Here is a 20,035-nt window from a genome sequence, read left to right on the forward strand (position 1 = left end):
GTCAAATATTATTTTTACTTTGATGGAAAGTAGACTGCATTTGTTGCTTATGTCAATAATCACAAATTCTATGTGACTGATGACTGTTGCCTTTTGACTTTGAGCGTAGCATGAAAATTTGAGTTTTGGTGTGCCAAAAAAATAATAATCACTGTGTATTGTGTAAAATATAAATGTTGCGGTTTAATTTGGACTTATCTTTTAAGATTCATTACAATTATTAATATTATCCATTCAATTTTATAAACCACCGGGTTGATGCGCCTTATCCTTTCTAATAAAATTGTGCATGTAAACAATGGACTAAAGATTTTTGACGAATTTCCCTATTTATTGCTAAGCGCTTTAAGTGCTTTCTCAAACACTCGGCAATCAGTATTCACTGTGTAGTTATTTGTTTTATTACTACGACGTTCAGTTATGTATTCATTCGAGGGAGATTTTAGAAGAAAGCCCCAGCAAAACCTAGCTGGAGCTAGTGCACAGCGAAAGACTGATAGAGACGGTCTCATACACCAGACGCAATTACAGAGACAAAAACGAGAGGTAACCTATTTCTAGGCATTGTAATCAAAAGGTATGGAATATTTAATTTAATAATGTTTCATGGTTTGCTGGCTATTATTAATTACAGGAACACAGAAAAAGGCTCAACAGTACAATTAAAATCCAAGCTTATGTGCGAAGTTATCTAACAAGAAAACATTGTAAACAAATTGAGAGACAGAGTTTTGATAATCTTTTTTCTCAAGTAGCTAATTTTGACCAATCCATGCAGTCAGTCCTTGTTGGAAAATTATTATTTTTTTATGATCACAAAATTGACAGCAAAAGATTGGTATGTATCTTATAGAACTTCTTTATTAATATTCTCTATTGTTATTATATAACTGTATGTTTCTTTTAGGTATCTATATCCCAAATTTTGTTAAAACAATGGCAAAATATATTCATTAGTGATACTTCCTCCATACAGTTAAGGCGATTATTGGAATTGCATTTAAGGTTGTTAAGAATGGATTCAGAGGTTGGTAAAATAAACTTCATTATATTAGATTGTTATAGTTGTGTCTTACAGATATATTATGTATTTGACCCAAGTATGGAAAATTTCCTGTTCTTTGTCAAGATCAATGTCCTATATTTTTGAACACTTCTATAAATTACTAATGGTAAATTTTTATATGAAATGGAACAATGTGTGTGCATCTACAAACATTGTAGATATACATCCTTGATACATTCTTTAAAATATCATAGAAGCAGAGAAAGTCAACTTTTATGATAATGTATTTTAGGTACCATTGGCTGTACCTCTTCGAATGTTTGAAGTTTTTACCTCTGTGAACACTGTTAGTACAATGATGAGCCAAGAAAATGCAATGAATGTAGTTGGGCGCATGTTTCTCTTTCTCGTCAAAAGAGGTAATGATATTAAAATATGCTAACATTTATTTTCTATGCTCCAGACATAATACAGTTGAAATCCTTTTTAAATGAATTTAACATGTTTCAGGATACTTTATGGAGCTCTGTCACCTTATATGTAGGAAAACACCACCTCTCTATGGTCCTTCAGCAAATCCACCAACACCCCTTTGTGGAGCATTATATGATTTGATACAAAGGCCCTTATATCTGACAAGCAGAGTTACCGTACCTGAATATAAGTAAGTTTTTATAATTTACGTTAACTAATACATTTATTAATTTAAACTTCAATTGTGAATGCAATCTATTTTTTTTTTTCTATTTAAATTCTCATTTTTGGTTTAAATTTCAGTGACTTAATTATGACAGAATTTGCATCAGCATTTTTATGCAATCCTTATCCGGAACCTGTGGAACTGTTTATAATACCTGCACTAGCCAATGACGTCAACAGGCGATTTCCATTTGTTGCTCTTATAGAATGCTTGCAAGACGAGTCAAAGTATACCAATAGTCGACTCTGTAATGACTCTTGGCTTTTACATTCCGTACTTATGCTTGAACCATCTGGATTTGGTGAGTGAATTGATTTATTAATAAATGAATAAAAGCAAAAGCTTATTTCCTTATTGACATGAACCTATATAATATATGACCTTCTAAACACAAAAGAGGTGGATTAAACAAAAAATTAACCTTAAAAAACATGAACTAATGGCAACAATAGAGGCAAGATAAAAATGAATACAACAATTTTATTAATATCACACAATAACTTTTTCAGTTAATGAGGTCCGCAAAATAGATCATACAAGGCTGCCACTCAATCAGATTGTACTCAATTATCTTAGAATACTCGCTAAGTTAACAGTAAATGCATGCAATAAACAAATAAAGTATGAATATGAAGACTCCTTGTATAGTCAAGAAACAGCAGCCGATAATGACGATGATGATAGTGACAGTGAAAGTGAACCAAATCCTACTTCAGTTAGGGAACAAACTCTATTGACAAAATGTGTTGAGACCTTAAATGAGCCTGAACGCTGCGTGATGAATACATGTGGACAGATAGTGGAAACTGATTTGAGTGACGATTTCATAGATTATGTCTCACAAATTTGTCACAATTTACTATTGAGTCATCGAATGGCGTTGCATAAGTACAGGTACCACAAACAATACTTCTGATTTTCTTTAACAACAATGTGAATTCCAAATGGAAATTTGCTAGTGCAACTTACACTCCATATTCTGTAAATCTATTTACGGATTCATTACATTATATAGTAATGGCTATTGCTTGGCCGGTATAGCGTGAAGTGAGACAAAAAATGCCAAATCTCTTAATATAGTCAATATTATTTTAAACAACTATATAGTATTATGACAAAAGTGTATATTATTATCTACAAACATAGAATGAAAAATATAAACATATTCCTCTTTCAGATTATTATACACACTTGCATTTAAACCTCTATTTCTCCGCGGTCTGTGGCATTGGCTAACTAATATGTCTCATAAGTCAACTTTCGGGACAAACACCCCATTAATATCAGCTCTGTCTCGGGGTATGGGGGCAGACGCATCAGTTATGGGAGTACATAGGCTGTTGGCGCCATTAGCTGTTTTCTGTGCTTTGTTCACTTTGTTGATAGGAACTCTGCATGACACGGAATTCTTTAGAGATACGGAGAGTGATGAAAAAATTGCAGGTAATTCATATTTCTATGTTGAAATTATATTTTGAAGAACTTTTTAAACTGTTTATGTGCAGTTTTTACTAAAAAATAATTTATTAACACAATTCTACAGAATAAACAAATAATTAATTATAATGAAATAAATAAATGAAAGTATATATGCAACTGCCACTTTGCCACACACCAAAGATACTTACGTAGCAACTGATTTCTTCCAGTGCCAAATATATCGAATACCACTGGGCGTGTACACGCATTTGATTTCTCGGAGCTAAGTGGTCTGTGTCGTACTCTGAAACAAGTATGTCTTGGGCTTGTTGAGTTAGTTTACCCCGAATCTAGACCATCTATAGTGGGTCAGTATAAGGATGCTGTAGGAGCCCTGACTGACGCCCCAGCTAAGAATTTGACACCGGCATGGACGCATTTGTTTAAGGTAATTTTTTTTAGGATTCGTTACTAATTTAAAAATATTAAACTGAAATAGAAACTTTCTGAAGTAGAAGCCACTGAAGAAGCCTTTGGTTCCTGTTTTATTTAAAAAGTCTAAACACAAAAAATATTTATCAGAATTCAAGTATTTGCAATATAATTTTGCATAACTTAAGTTGTTCTTCCATTAGGTGTGTACGCAACTTTTACGTGCGTTGTACGCTCGTGATAGTCGTTTGCAATTTACGGGGGGCGTGTCTTGGGCTTCTCCTGGGGCCGTGGGTGTGCCTCCGGTTCCCGCAGATGGAACTGCAGCATCTCTAGCTGTAAGGGGCAGACACCGACGAACTTACAGGGCTCATTTGGCTCATCTTGCGCCTACGGAACAAGGTGAGCGTAGAGAAGAAACTAATGTTTTGCTTTTTTTGTAACATTTGATTAAATCTACCAAAAAGTGTTGTGTTGTTTTAAACTAGTTGCATTAGAGTACAACCTAGGTTTATATATGTATCAATTATTTTTGATTGGAAAAGGGAGCGATGTTTTAAAGTTCCTAAACTAGACTCTCGTCTTGCCTGAATAGACCCCATTTATTCTTAAAAAAAATTACTCTAATTCTAATCTTTAAACTGAAGTTGTATTTTGTCTCTTTCTATCAAATTGTGTTTGAGACGACGTAATTAGACATAAATAAAAGAGTACATTTAGAACAAATGAATGGTTTTGGGCTTTCATGTCTGTGCATTTTATTTCAGAAGAGGGGCCTCCGCTAACAATAAAGGAATTGAGAACTGTAACTATACTGAGAGAGATACCGTTCGTTGTGCCATTTTCAACTCGGGTTCTAATCTTTCAAGGCTTATTATTTAGGTAAATTTTTAATCTATTATCTAATTCCTATAATAAGTATCATCTATGGGTAATTTCATGCGGTTGCATAAAACATTTAAAAAAAGGATAAATGAGCACAATAAATTATTTATACAATACCAGCCGACACGGCGAACTGCGTTCCGACTAACAGTCAATGAATGTCAAATGTGAATTATGATTTTATGAAAGTAATGGGGAAACCAAATAAATATTAAGTTCACTACTTTATTTAGATAATAATACATTAAAAATAAGTGTCTAAACGTAAGCATAAATATCCATATGTGGATATATCTTGTCGTTTCGAAATCTCGATTGAAAGACGTTCTACGAGTGTCTACAGTATCGATGGGATGATCATAAAAGTTTGACAGTAACGAAACCCATGAACATTTTATATCCGAATAACTTTTTCCTGTAATAAATACAACAAATCAAAAAATATATAAATAAAATATCGGTCCATACGTTCTCGACTTCTAACAAACAAGACTTTGATATATATATTAAGATGAAACTTGACCAATATAAAATAATTATCACTACCATGGCTTAATGGCACGTGGAGTTTATGATCTTGAAAGTCAATCTAGAAATAAAGCAATGCGTATAATATCTGAGTCAATGTAGTGAAACTAATTGTTTTTAGGGAAAAATCTGAGCATTGGTATGAAATGACGAATTTTAATGAGGGCCCTTCAATAAACATAAGTGTGCGGCGAACGCACCTCTACGAAGACGCATTTGATAAACTTAGACCCGAAAATGGTAAGTTATTTTTTAATATAGTGTATATCTATGGTTAAGTTTTGTCTCGCTCTAATATATAGTATGTAAATCAATTGTTTATGTATAAAAGAACAGCTGTGTAAAAAGGCCTTCTATAAAGTTAACGATTATTTAGTTAATAAAAGGGCCTGGGACTAGTGCTACACAGGCTACTTTTAATTCATTTGCGATATTTGTTATAAATAAGTGTTGTTGATGATTAAAAGAGTACCGAGAGTTTTTAACGCCGGCTTTTTCACTCGGCCCTCTGTCTGTTGAGTAGGAGATGTCTGCCATACAAATTTATTGACGTAGAGAGAGTGATACCTGTATCTTATATTTCATAATAAACAATTTTTTTATTTTTTTTATTTTACTGTAAACATCTACCGGCCGGCTATATTTTGTCTCATAATAATTGTGACTGTTTGCTCTCTGTCATATCGGCACATGTTAGACTTAGTTAAGAATTTTGAATTTTTGCTTGTAATCTTTGGAAACTTGCTTTAATTCTTGTGATATTAGTATATTTACAGAGGCCACAAGAATACTTAATCTTAACTATGACAGCTTTTATATTCCACTCTTGCTTTTGAGAGCAGTGTGTTCATCTGCTGGCTTCAGCGTACGACTCTCATCCCTGAGATCGTAGGTTTGAACACCAGCCAACCAATGGAATTTATATTTGTACTAACACTTCGTACTCACTCGTATTGTGAAGGAAAAAAATCGTAAGGAAACCAGCACTTTAGACTCGAAACACTTGTTAAGTCACATTAAACACTTCACTTTTTGTTTTTCCTGTCATCCAGTATCAGTTTAGTTTATTTTTTGTTCCTGTTTAGTTTCTTCTTTATAACTATATGTAATATGTATTTTTGCACTTCTTGCCTATCTTATGTAATTGTATACATTTTTTTTTCTTTACTCACAGTGGTTGCCTGGAAGAGATCGCTCGAAAGCGATAAGGCCGCCAGTTGCCCTCCTTTTGATTTAATTATGTTCATTTGTTTTTTATATTGTTATGTAACGAAGTGTTAATAAATAAAGAAGTATTAAATATTTATTATTGTATATATATTTTCAGAGCCAAACTTGAAACTTAAACTGCGAGTACAACTAATCAATCAGGCCGGTGCAGAGGAACCAGGGGTTGATGGTGGAGGACTTTTTAGGGAATTTTTGTCAGAACTTCTAAAGTGAGTGTTATACTTATCTAAAATACACTTACTTTGTTTCTCTTTCTTCTACTAAGAAAAGTGGATTCCAAGTGTAATATTTAATTTAGAGTAAAATAAGATTTTAAAAGAAAATAAGAATTTTTGTTTGTGTCTAATTTGAGAAAGATAAAGCTTTGTCCTCGCCTTTTTAAATACTTATTGGTTTTGATAGATAATAGCCACAATGTAAAGAATGTAAATTAAAACATATTTTTCAGGTCGGCTTTTGACCCAAACAGGGGTCTATTTAGGCTAACCAAGGATAACATGTTGTATCCGAATCCCGGAGTTCATTTATTGTATGACGACTTCCCTGTCCACTACTATTTTATTGGGAGAATGCTAGGAAAGGTAAAATACCACAGATTATAGACTCTTAACTGTCAAATTGACATGATTGAATGACCACTTGACAGATGAGAGAGTTAGTTTCCACTGAGGCTGATTCTAGATAAATTATCATGTCATATCAAGTCGTATTTAATGTCGAGTGTAAATAGTTCTTTTGTTAATAAAAAATGTAATTCTTTAATTATAATTTACTTACCTGTGAAATTTAATATTTGTATACATGCAATATATATTATAAATAAATCTCTTAATAGAATCGTGATATAACTGTCATTTTCTCAACGCGTTTGTTAAATATTGTACCCTCAAAAAGGTCTGTTTAATTTTGCAGGCGCTATACGAGAATCTTTTGGTAGAACTGCCTCTGGCGGAGTTTTTCTTAGCGAAATTGTGCTCTTCCCGTGAGCCCGATGTACACGCGCTTGCGTCTCTAGATCCAGGTCTCTATCGAGGTCTGTTGTTGCTGAAATCACACAGCTGGGAAGATGTACCAGATTTAGGATTGGACTTTACCGTTGTCAGTGATGAGCTGGGAGAACAAAGGGTTAGTATAGTAGAGTTATGGAAAAATTTGTTCTGTATCTGTTTCATTTATTTTTATTGGCAAAGGCACTACAAATGAAGTGCCTTTAAGATGTGTCAAGAAGACCCTTACTTGGAATGGCCCAGTGGGAAGAAGAAAGAGAAAAGAGAAACTTGAGAAGGTGGAATAATAAGGATAGCGGGGCAGAATTGGAAAATTGTCGTGAAGAATAAAAACAAGTGCAGGAATTTGGAAGAAGCCGTCACTCCTGAGTATTAGCGTAAAACATAAATGACATGGATTTAGTGTAGTGTATTACTCGAATTAATGCTATATTTATTTATTTATGCTACTTTCAGATAGAAGAATTGAAACCGGGAGGTGCTAATATTGCCGTGACAGCGGAAAATAGAATAGAATACATTCATCTTGTTGCCGATTTCAAATTGAATAGGTAATGTTTAGCAATTATCAAATGCTGAACGTACTAACATTGTTAAAAAGAACTTAATTTTAAATTAATTTACTACTACTAAACTAATTTTATAAATTAAATAGAAACACTCTAAACCTCGAGAAAGAATATAAGGAAACGTAAAATAGCGGTGCTAACTATGGCGTCATTGGCAGTATATTTATTCTGAAGGAAAATCACGTTTTTATGACTAACCATATAAAATCGAGATTCCAAAGTGTCTGTTTGATATTTCAATATTCAATTACTGTTGTAACATAGTACGGATGTGTCCAATAATATTATAAAGAGGGAAGACTTGATTATTTTAAAAATACAGGACTGATAATAAAACAGATCACCATTTGAACCCTACGTACATTCCTGAATATACGCTATCGAATATTTATCAAAAAAGTTATGGTTTTGTATAAAATTACGATAGGTGTGAAAAACTCTTGTAAATAAATTTAACTAAATCGCGTAGGCTAAGAGCAGTACTACAGTTTTATAGTAGACATCAATAATATCTACAAAAACGTCCGCGATACCGTATGTCTAACAAAAAACCTCTTTGTATGAGAAAATTGTGCTACGGCCGAATTTCATAGAGCAGAGCCAATAAAAAATAATTTAAATAGCTAACTTATTTTTCCATTAATTCTTAGATTTATGATTGCACTGTCCTCACCTTGTCTGTGGCTTAAAAGAACGCCATATTTGTTTAAGGGTAAAGAAATAATAAATCGACTGTATACTCGTGTCTTTACTGAAGAAGAAAAAAAATTGTTTTTGTATATTTTTTTCAGACAAATCCGTGCGCAGTGTAACGCGTTCAAACGAGGCTTAATGTCAGTGATTAACTCTGAATGGTTGAGAATGTTTTCGTGTCGAGAACTTCAATTATTAATATCTGGGGCCGAAGTGCCAATAGATTTGCACGATTTAAAGCAACATACACAATATGGAGGTATAATATGTTTCTATTATTTATTTGTATGTTTATATTTCAGCTTCTTTTTAAAAAAGAATTTTTTTTCTATATTTAGCTGCGATTAGTGCATTTTTTTAAATATTATAGCAAAAGCTTCAACTTTATGCCAGTTTCAAGTAAAATATTAGTGTATTTCAGAATATGTAACTTCGATACAACGTATTTTTAAAATCCACAGACTATGGTATACGAGTACTATACGTTTAAATTTCGAATAAAACCGGGTCAGTATATGATAAGTCATACTGAGCAAAAATGTACTTATCATTGTCTGATTTATGACCACAGATAAATATATATATATATATATATATATATATATATATTATATGACAGATAACTATTATCAGTCAACTTGATATAATGTAATCAATCAATCATCTTGACTCCATCAAGTCTCGTCCAAATTGTTCGTCTTGTCTCTCATGTTTTGATTCATCTGCCATCACAAACGCGGACAGGGTGACCATGTTTTCATATTAACATCTTTTGCCGCGTAGGCAAATTACTAATTCGTTAAAATATATAGATTTATATTTTTATCATTAATCATATTAAATATTTATTTTGTAATTACCAAAGTAGAGAAAAATCTAAATATGAAAATTACGATTATAGGTGGTTTCTCCGAAACACATCCAACTATACAACATTTCTGGAAAGTAGTGGAGAGGTTTACGGACGACCAACGCCGACAATTACTCAAATTTGTTACCAGTTGTTCTAGACCACCCTTATTAGGGTTCAAGGTTTGAATTTTAATTTACAAGTTATATAATGTATCATCATTGCAAAAGTAACTAAATATACAGACACTATAACGGTTATTTATATAATATCATAGTATTATATAACAGTTGGTTTTCAAACTACTTAGGAGTCTCTGGTTGGGTATGACCAGAAATATGCGTTTTTAGATCAGCCTCTTATTTTTCCGCATCATTAGTTTCTTCGGTTTGGAAGAATTTGAAACTACCTCCTTTATTGTGATAACGATCTGCAATTCGAATATTTGTTCCATATGGGTACTAACTATATACATTTTTTTATATATGTTTTTATGCTTCTGCGTCTAAAATAATGCGCAGTATATTTTTTATTCGCAACGCATCATTCTATTTAACCACAAAAATTCTATACTTTTTTCATATTAATTTATTACCAATATGATTGTTGGACTATAAAGTCAATATAAGAATGTTGTCAACATAAAAAAGTTATTTTGCAACGACCTTAAATCCCACCGCGATCACCGAGCGAGCGACCACGATCATACATTTTCAAACGTATATATTTATATAATCTGCGCGGAAAGTGTAAGTTCTAGTATAGGCGTTTGAATTTTAGGACTTACAACCACCGTTCTGCATACAATCAGCTGGTTCATCGGACCGGCTCCCCTCCTCATCAACTTGTATGAACCTCTTAAAAATACCGGAAACAAACTCTGAAGAGATTTTAGCTGAAAAGCTTTTATATGCGATACAGGCTGGCGCCGGATTTGAATTAAGTTAGGTTAGTGTTTTGCTCAAAATTTTTGAATGTTTTTATTGATTTTTAATAACCTTACTGTCAGATATTTAATATTATTAATATAACAGATGGAAGTAGTTTTGTAAAAGTTAACTTTAGTTCAACTACAATTAATAAATAAAACAATTTTATGTTCAATCATTAATACTCCGCTGGACTGTGATGTTAAATGTGATTGTAGTGACTAGCCATTTTTATTTATTTAAAATTTTTAATACACTTAGATGAGGTACATAAATTGGTTCTGAAATAATTACGAGAGTGAGATGTCCTAAATAGAAATATATTAGAGAGGGTTTCGCATTTTTTGCTGTTTGACTTCAGTCGTTGAAGCCAAATAATTTATGGGTATATTTTAACAAATAATTATTAACTGTGTTTAATTACTTATTTTCGTACTTTGTTAATAACTTGTGTTGATGAAATTTATTAATTTTATTTTTAGTCAAGCAAGTAAATTGAAAGTGTTTTATTTATTATATTTATTTTTCTGCCTTGTGCAGCAATCTTAAAACGATAGCATCCTAACGTATTGATGTATGGTCAATCTTCACTTGCAGTGTCATAAATGACAGTTTACTTAAACAAAAATACTTTGATAGTTCGTGACGTTATGCTTAAAATTGATTGCCATTTAAAGTTACGGGATTCAGAATGTGCTTAGAATAGTTTAATTTTATTTTGTGTATTTAATTCCCGCTACCTATAAAAATATTGTATTTCTTACAGGTCCCAGTCAACGTTATTTAATTTCCTTGTTAATGTAGATACATAGATTTTACAAACTTTTATCTCGATGTGATAGTGGGCCGGTGCGACGGTTTAAATTATGGAACAAATTAGTTATTCTTCATTGTTTGTTGTGAAAGTTCGGAATGAATTTGGGAGTCTTATGTATTTATTTAAAATAATTGGTGTCAAAGTGTTTATTAATATTTTAGCTCATGTAAATAAATACAAGATATTTAAGATGATTATTTAGAATTTTATTTACCCTTTTAATATTTTTTTTTAAATATAATGGGCAAACGGGCTGATGTTAAGTGATATCGCCCCCCATGGACACTTACATAGCCAGTACGCTCGCAAGCGCGTTGCCGGGATTTTTATACAAGGACCCTATGTCGATTTGGTTCGGGAATACTTCACTGGGTAGCAAGTCCACATAGTGGTGGTATGTGGCAAAAATTCCTTAAAACCCCTGTTGTTAAACGACGATCAATCAAATTATAGTTGTATTGTATAAATTTACCATATTTGTCTATAATATAATTGTAACGACGAAACTCAAAAACCGCTCGACCGATTTAAATAGATCACACTTAGCTATTTTATCGCTAAGTAACGACGATAAATACATAAATCCGGCCTTTGTCAAATAAATGAACACTCAGTTTAAATAAGAAATATTTAGTAAGTTGTAGTATTTCATTACCATTGTATAGCGTAGCTGTAATACAACACGGACTAATTCAGGCCGAGACTTTGTGTTCCGTAACAGCCAAAAATTATCTTCTGAATAGTTTTAAGAGATCATTTTCAGCTGGTCATACGATTTCAGGAATATTTTTGAATGCAAGTTCGATGTAGTTCTTACAATACTCTAGCGTCGCGATGATGCCGCAGCCTTGAGACCGCGAGAAACAACAACTCATTAAAATCGAATCGCTATTGGAAGTTGCAATGCCCTGTATATGTGTTACAGTCAAGCTATAGGTAATGTATATATTAAAGTTGTTATACCTTAGTAAAATAATTTTACCGTACGAAAGGACTATCATCGCCTGAAATAAATTTTCGGTTGACCATCACTTCAAACAATTACCCGAATGTACTTTTACTCGAAACAACCTAACTTGTATACATTTTTGCCCAGCTTACTTTTTAAGGAAATGGGTGACGTATTAACATGCCTAATTTAAAAGTGTGAAAATTTCGGCGTACATTTGGCGGAAGTGATCAATAATTCGCTCTGCATAGGCATTCATTTTAATTCAACCGCCGCTCGGCACCATTTTTGCGCGCTTGCAATCAATCAGTGCTGATGAATGCGTCCGCGCTGCGGTGGTGAGGTAACGGGAATTGCCCAGCGTCTAAGGCATAAGTCGATTTTGACTTAGTATGATAGTTAAAGATAGGATACCATTATAAGAGATGACTTATCGTCTTATTACGCAAGACAACAACAGGACATAGATAAACGTTTAAAAATATATTTTTTTGTCTATGTCTGTCAAAACAATGCCAATATTTTCATTTCACTTTTTATCACCGATGCAAAATATGGAGCGAGTTCGATGAGTTGGTTGCATTGTTCCAAACAGGATTTAGATGCTAAAAATGTGTTCAAGCTATAAAACAATATAATTTTTTAATTTGTAAAATTTTTCATAGCTTTCTGCTATTCTAGCATGTAAGTATGTGACTAATGTTCAAATTGTAACCTCCCTAGGGATGTGATGTGTTCTGGTTACATTTATATTACAGGTGCTCAATCATCACAGAGCAAATAACAAGGAATTAAAAATATTTTTGACAGGTCGTCTAAACAGGGAAAAATGTTTTATTGCATCTAATATGTTCGAACGTCGTTCTCAATAAAGGTGAGCTGCAATCGTGAGTCACCGCGCCACCGCGCTCGCTTGCCCGATTCATTTCGATACCAATGAAAAGATTAAACGATTGCCTGTCAGCCTTAATGTGAATCAAATGGTACAACATATATTTTTAAAACTATAAAATAGTAAGGACTGATGAAGGGACTGAGTAAAATATTGCGGAATTCTATTGTGTTGTGATAAATTACGGTCTGCACTTGTCAAAACTTATATACAATTTATGGCACTTGTTATTCTGTATTCATTCATGTATTGAATAGAAATATTAATGAGGGCTATAGGTATTCACACAATGTAGGTATTGTCAGAAAATTAGGATAAAGATTTGTAAAAACAATACAAATTTCACCTATAAGTATTTTTTTAATGTCCGTTTAATATTTCTTGCTCTTATGATCGAATAATAAATTCCATAAAACAGTTTAAACCTTATTTGGGATAAAATTACTGAAAATTATTTTCGATTTTACCACTGTGATTTAGGTTCTGGCATTGATAAGCTACACAGATACTTCAATCTTTGGAAAATCTACAAAAAAATATTGAAACTAGTTTCTAGTCTACATAGACATTTACTTTTGCCGTCATATTTCGCGATTTTGGTAAAGAGTTCATGAAATACTTATTTCTAAATTTTAGTACAAATTTCGTCCTAAAAGAATTGCATGATAAAAAATATCCTTATGTGCGATTATGAATGAATGGTTCTTGTAAGTACTCTTTTTATTTAGGTGCTCAGGTTATTATAGGAACTTTTCAGAAGTCACCAACTTTTATGGCCAGTGTAAGCCAAAGAGGTTTTTATCGCATGTCTAAGTTGAGTGCTTTGTTAGCATTCTGGTCACGAAAACGCGCGTCATTGTTGACCGTGCTAATTCGGCGATGGATTTCAATTTGCAACATTGTTCGCACAACTACAAACACTGTTTGAAAGTACTTAGACAAAACATACGACAAATGAATAAAAGATTTATTTGATTCGAAAGAATGGATGTTGCTGGGGGCAGGTTAAATTAAGTTTATGGTATTTGTAGATAGTAGGTACTTCCAATGTTTTTTTAATATCGTCTGTACGATTTATTGCTTTTCTTTGAATTATTTAAGTAGCCTGTAGTTGTATTTGTACATTGTCAAAGTAGTCATATAATTTTACAGTGAGAGTGAGATTTTATAAACTCGGGAAACATTTAAAAGGAATGACAAATTAAAGCCTTAACTTTTATTATAAAGAGAAATAAAGCCGTCAGAGGCTTCAACAAATTTGCCTGACACAACCTTCGCGGGTGGCCTACTACATTGTCCGTATTGCCTATTTCTCGGAAGGTCACCGGTGTAGGCTTTGTATTAAAGGCTTCGAGTTCGGTCTGTAACTTTATTAAGCTAAAGGTAATTAAGGAAATGTCAGTTAAAAAGAACAATATTTTTGAAATCCACAAACGGCTGAAATAGGTTTCGATTACTTTTACATAATATCACACAAATAGTACATTAAATTATTCCATGTTTTAAAAATAAACTTGGTGCCTGTGATTATAGCACTGTAATTTTAAAAAAAACGATAAAACAAGTTGTTTCCATAATATTATTCCCGGTTCTACGCAATCCAGGCACGTTTCCTTACATGGGTGTAATTAGATACGGATTCATCATTATACAATCTTCATGGGCTCATAATCAAATCGATCTTAAACTGACGTTTTGTCATATCATTTAGCGATAATAACGGCGCAGGAGATATCCACGACTTAGAGTGGCCCGAGGCGATGCAGGCGCGTCGTTGCACTAGATCTGATACGACGCGAGATAAATACTTGCTATCTATTTCAATTTTACCGGAGCGAGCTTTATATCATACAAATCTCGGCCTTATTCTGTCCGCCAGCCTTCGGCCCACGATAGACCACCCAAGTCGCAATGCCACTCCTAAACACATACAAAGCGGTTATCTATCTGTTTATTATTTAGGAATACCCACGTGCAACAACCCAAAGACGCGATGTGGCATATTTTATACCGAGAGACTAAGTAATGGACAGAAATCGTCGCGTCATTTAGTACAATGAGCTATAAAAAATGTAAGTGACCCATAAATTAGTTTGTAGTTATCAGCGTTTTGGCTTCGTTCGGTCGTGACACACACATTTAATTTGGCTAATGCAATAAAGTGGTTAATATAAAATGAGGTGCGTTATTAAAAATGTCTGATAGTCTGCTCGATAATAAAGCGTTGAAGATTTTATTGTGTATGTTTCGAGAAACCCATACATATTTTAGGTTGTCAGGTCCAAGCGCAAATACTTGACGCGCTCGTATTTCAAACAAATACTTTTGTAATGCGGTGCCTATTGTTATTCAGTAGGTATCAATTATAAATACCTATTTGACTAAGAATTATATTATCTAAGAATTATATTTGTGCATGATGAAGTATAATTGTCAGCACCAGTGAAACATTTCTTAAGCGATACAAGTAGAAAATGAAACAATAACACATTAAGTAACGTCCGAATTTTCAACATTCACGTCATAGACATTAATATTTAATAATGCGAACGAATGCGGGCCAACTGATACTATTATTCCTTTAAATCGATTTTTTTATTTGTTTTATTATCGACGATATTTACATCAATAAATAAGCTAATTAAGTCATATTTTTTTGTATTTAACAACAACAACAAAGGAGTTAATTACAGATAAAGTTCATGTAAGTTGATAAGGATGAGTTGTATGGATTGTTTCAGCCTCACTTGCTATAAAGGGAAAATAATTAGCGGATTGACAAGCGTTCATTCGATTTCCCTAATCACAAAGAATGTATAAGTTATGACTATTTATAAAATGATTGTCTTTGTATTTGTTACAAAAACATTTAAAAGAGTCGCTTAATTGCCTATTTGTTCAGAGTTTATCGTTTACCAATATTATTTATGCTTTTAGCGTTATACATCTATTCTGTTTTGTACTTGTATTTTTAACGATAAAAATAAAAACAACTCTGCGATTAAAAAAAATGTTTCTCCGTTAAAATGCTACTATATGCGGGAAACATATATTTCAATAATATTAAAAACAATCCACATCCACATCCAAATCCAAATGCCGTGAGAGGCTGTTAGCAGTAAAATACTATTGCTTTCGATTTCAACGTGTTGCAGTAAAATTCAAGGTAACATTCTGTTTTTGTGAGATGATAATGAAGTATCATCTCCACGTGTAAGAGTTTAATGGAAATGAAGCACAGGAAGAGGATATTCATATTGCATTTCAACTGGAGTCTCTACAATCGGTTCTTAACATCGTGTACGTTAAAAGCATAGACTATCTAGTTCAATAGCCCATTCATACTGATGCTTGATACTCATACAGCCTTCGCGAGCAATCGACGTGGGTGGTATTTGCTTTTGTTATTGACAAAAAAATTAAAAGTCAAATTTAAAGAAATTAGTCACTAAAACACTGGCCAGACATGTGTTACTTTTTTCGCTCTTAATAAGATTTATGGATCGGTTCTTCGATATAAACTTGCGGTCGTGTAAACGTTGAAAATTCGAGGTTTAATTAAAATTACAGTCTCATATATTTTTATTGGTTGGGATGTTTGAATTTCTGATCCGAATGTTACCTGAGGCTTAGTATTTTTATAGTATGATAAGAATTGTTTGCGTTGTTTAGACAGCTCAGGTAGTGAGGGTAAAGTGGCGCATGCGTAGAACAGGTAGCCTTTACAGCTACTGTGGAGTCCTGTGCATACACCGACTGCATTCGTGCATTGCATTGTCGATTATTATTTTGTTAAATGGTTATTATAAGCCAAAGTTGATTTTATAGAAGGAATGTATAAGGCAGAGTTGGATTCTCTATAAATATTCCACTTATATAATGAAAGGGCGTGTCTTCAGTTATAAACATTATATACGTTCGTTCAGCTCTTAACCTACTTAAATTTCCCGTAGGACTTATTACAATAGGTAATAAGTCCCATACTTATTATTTAGTTAGTATGCGTACACAGTAGCCGCGCAAAATGTCTGAAGCCAAAGCATCCGTGACAAGGAATTAAGGTTGTTTACTGGGTGCTCCAAGTAACAAGCAGTCGATAAATGTCTGTACAAACACCACTGCCCGACACCTATGCTTTTTTATAGCAAACGGGGGCCTCTACTAACTGGTGACAGCTTCGAGTGGGGTAAAAAACGGCAACTTAGTGAAATTGCATATTAACTTAAATCCTCTATTTAACGTAGATAAAGCTGCTTTTGGGCTTCTTCATTTTGTACTGTTGTAGTGTAGTCAACCGCAATAAGTACGTACTAATAGTTCTGAGAGGTTATGTCTAGATCTTAGGGATTAAGGAAATAAGTGGGTATTACAATTTAAAAAAAGAATTGGTTGATACATGTTTCGTGGAGGGTCACGATTTATAGTTTTCAATTATGGTAATTATGTTTGTTCAATCCAAATAAATGTCAATCTATTTAAACAACAAAAAAAAAACAAAATGTCGATGGATGATCAGAAGATACAGTATCTTTATTACGTACAAAAACTTAGTCTTGAATGAAATTCTCACGCGGAATTAGGGACGGATGGGACACCGGACAGCGTGACGGATTAATGTAAATAATTGTAACGATTGATGTCGATGGCGCAATATAACAGGAAGTATGGATATGCCATGACCGAAATCTGTCAGTGAACAGTCGGTGTCCACTGTACCACTATATATATTTACCTATATATATTTTAATGCGCAGATATGAAATCAAGATAAATATATTCACGATTGTAGCATCCAATACATATATTGATTTTATAGTTTAACTTTATTAAGCAAAATAAAAACAAATCTTTTATCATTTTACCTGTCACTAGCTAGCTCCCGCGACATTCGTTTCGCCGTAATACGATTTTTTACTTAAACTAGCTTTTTAGTAGAACCATACGAACTTATGGGACATTTTGCTATGCTACCACATAGAGATTATTCGCGATTATTCGATTATTATATATATAATTATCATCTCTGCATACAAGAGTTTCTCAGAGTTCAAGACATAATTTAACAAAATTACTCGAATTTGTTATATATATGTTATATAACTCGTCTTCGAGTTTCGCGCTAAGCAACATTTTTTGTGATTCCTATTTATTTATATAGATAGGCTAAGGTTATTATTGCATAATTTGGAGTCATTTCTTATATAAGCACGATTTAGATGTGGTACAAAACTACATATTTATCTAAAAAGTAGAATCTAAAAATAGATTTAATTTTATTAAATATACAACTAAGTATAATGGACACATTGAAATGCCACGGATTGAGTAGTGAATTTATTGATGTTGCGTTTGGGGCTGAGTTTATTCAAGCAATACTACCTTGTCGAAACGAGAAAAAACTCCAAAAGTATATGAGAATTTAAACATTCTATCCTTCCATTAACCAACTTTCAGTTCTTCTCGGTAGCCGTCCGACAATTACGCGTTGATGATTGATTACGCTGTTGACTTTCGATTTTTGTAATATCATTGTTTGGATAAAGCATCTGGAAGAGGACGAAAAAGTTCGGTTACTTTTTATAAATGTTGTCCCAAATCTAATGTTATATGTAGACATAGTTTTCAACCGCATTCACTATTTACGATCTATTGTGTGCTCTATTATCTTCGGAGTCCTACTAATTGAGTCGTCTCAACCCACACCAGGCGGGCATTGTTTGCAAAATTTAGCCATAACCGCACAATGCACGCTCGATGTGGGTGGCTTTATACGAATTCCAATGCCTAGTAAGATCATTTTATTTCTCAAATATATTACTGAATGGACTTTTATATTTAACGCTAACATGGCAGAATTTATAATTACGTTCTCACGAGTAATATAAAAAATAATAATAATGGAGTCGTATATCACATGCGTGACGAAATACCAATCTTCCCCGTGTTACAAGTTACAGGGTTGAGCCGACGCGGGCGCAACAGAAAAGCGTACAAATCGATCGTAATGCTGTGACGACAGACTGACAAGGACCACCCATGATGAATTATGATTATGAGATTCCGGCACATAAGTTAATCTCCATCTATTGTACTATGGTTTTGCGTGCGCGTATCGCTTATGTAATCATAAATGATCATGAAAGTAATGTCCGTAAGTGCTCGTAGAAAAAACATTACCTCCGTATGAAGTCACACTGGTACTTTCAAAGTATAATTCCTTAATAAAATTAGAAGCTAATACAAAAATAATAATAGTATCTGACAACTTACTATTTGATAATGAATCAATTGACTTTTATTTGTTAGTTAATAAAATATTTAAAAACACATACAACGGGCGACGTTTTTGCTACCAAGCGATCTCATCCAGGCAACCCTAATTGAAGAAAAAATATCGTAGAGCAGTGTAAGAGTGTGAAACTTATATTTATTTCAACCTTATATACCCTCTTTATAATTCCATATGATTGTGATAAATATCTCTACATTCCACATGGAAAACTAGTCTAGTCCAAAGGTTCATATGTGAAAGTATGAGCAAAGACAACTTCGTCAGTTCATGGAAGTTAGCCTCTTGGTCTGTAATGGTCGCTCACGTGTTTCTATCCTTTCCTGCCATTAGAAACCTTAATTGCTCTCAGATTGGTTGTGTTACTCTCATTTATGGTAAAGTGGTTAAACTTAATTGTTTTTATGAGCGTCTGTTTTTTGAGCATTGAATTATTAGTTTTGAATGGATGCAGGTGGTCTGTTACTAATGGTGTCTAGAGCATTTTAACTGGATGAAATACCTAATTAATGGTACCTTAATTTTCTTCATCGGTCGTTTCGAGGCTTTATTGCTTTGACAAAAATTGCTAATTATTTTTATTGTTTCAAATGAATGATTTAAATGCAATAATCGTTGCGTTTACTAAATGGACGTCAACTTAAATATTATTTAAGTTTTTTGGTTCGTGGTTTTTATTTTTTTTATTGGTTTGATATGTGGAGAAAGGTGTGTGCTCTTCCTCTTATCTTAAAGGAGGCATCTGGACTGGAATTATGGGGCAATTATGCCGTCATAATCAATACGAATACGTATTTCATTTACCACCTTTCTCACTAACATAATATAACGAAAACGATT

The 20,035-nt window shown here is 33.1% G+C and overlaps 1 protein-coding gene across 1 annotated transcript; it reads left to right on the forward strand.

Annotated features, from left to right (window-relative positions):
• The first annotated feature begins 113 nt into the window (after nt 1-113).
• Nucleotides 114-11,259, forward strand: LOC123716177 (ubiquitin-protein ligase E3C). The gene is made up of 20 exons (XM_045671784.1): nt 114-546; nt 635-838; nt 908-1,027; nt 1,299-1,425; nt 1,517-1,670; nt 1,784-2,007; nt 2,216-2,600; nt 2,884-3,149; nt 3,356-3,573; nt 3,761-3,959; nt 4,325-4,439; nt 5,092-5,210; nt 6,298-6,409; nt 6,649-6,781; nt 7,113-7,325; nt 7,664-7,758; nt 8,568-8,728; nt 9,371-9,501; nt 10,100-10,267; nt 11,015-11,259. The coding sequence occupies exons 1-19, from the start codon at nt 421-423 to the stop codon at nt 10,265-10,267; spliced, it is 3,270 nt and encodes a 1,089-aa protein (XP_045527740.1). The 5' UTR covers nt 114-420; the 3' UTR covers nt 11,015-11,259.
• The last annotated feature ends 8,776 nt before the right edge of the window (nt 11,260-20,035 follow it).

This window comes from Pieris brassicae, chromosome 11 (genome assembly GCF_905147105.1).
Source record: "Pieris brassicae chromosome 11, ilPieBrab1.1, whole genome shotgun sequence".
Classification (NCBI taxonomy): Eukaryota; Metazoa; Arthropoda; class Insecta; order Lepidoptera; family Pieridae; genus Pieris; species Pieris brassicae.

What these genes read in the sequence shown, in the direction of transcription:
- LOC123716177 (XM_045671784.1), top strand. Translation starts at nt 421, where the DNA reads ATGTATTCATTCGAGGGAGATTTTAGAAGAAAGCCCCAGCAAAACCTA. An exon ending in TGTTAAGAATGGATTCAGAG is followed by an intron (nt 1,028 to 1,298) that starts GTTGGTAAAATA and finishes AATGTATTTTAG; the next exon opens with GTACCATTGGCTGTACCTCT. An exon ending in CATGGACGCATTTGTTTAAG is followed by an intron (nt 3,574 to 3,760) that starts GTAATTTTTTTT and finishes TTCTTCCATTAG; the next exon opens with GTGTGTACGCAACTTTTACG.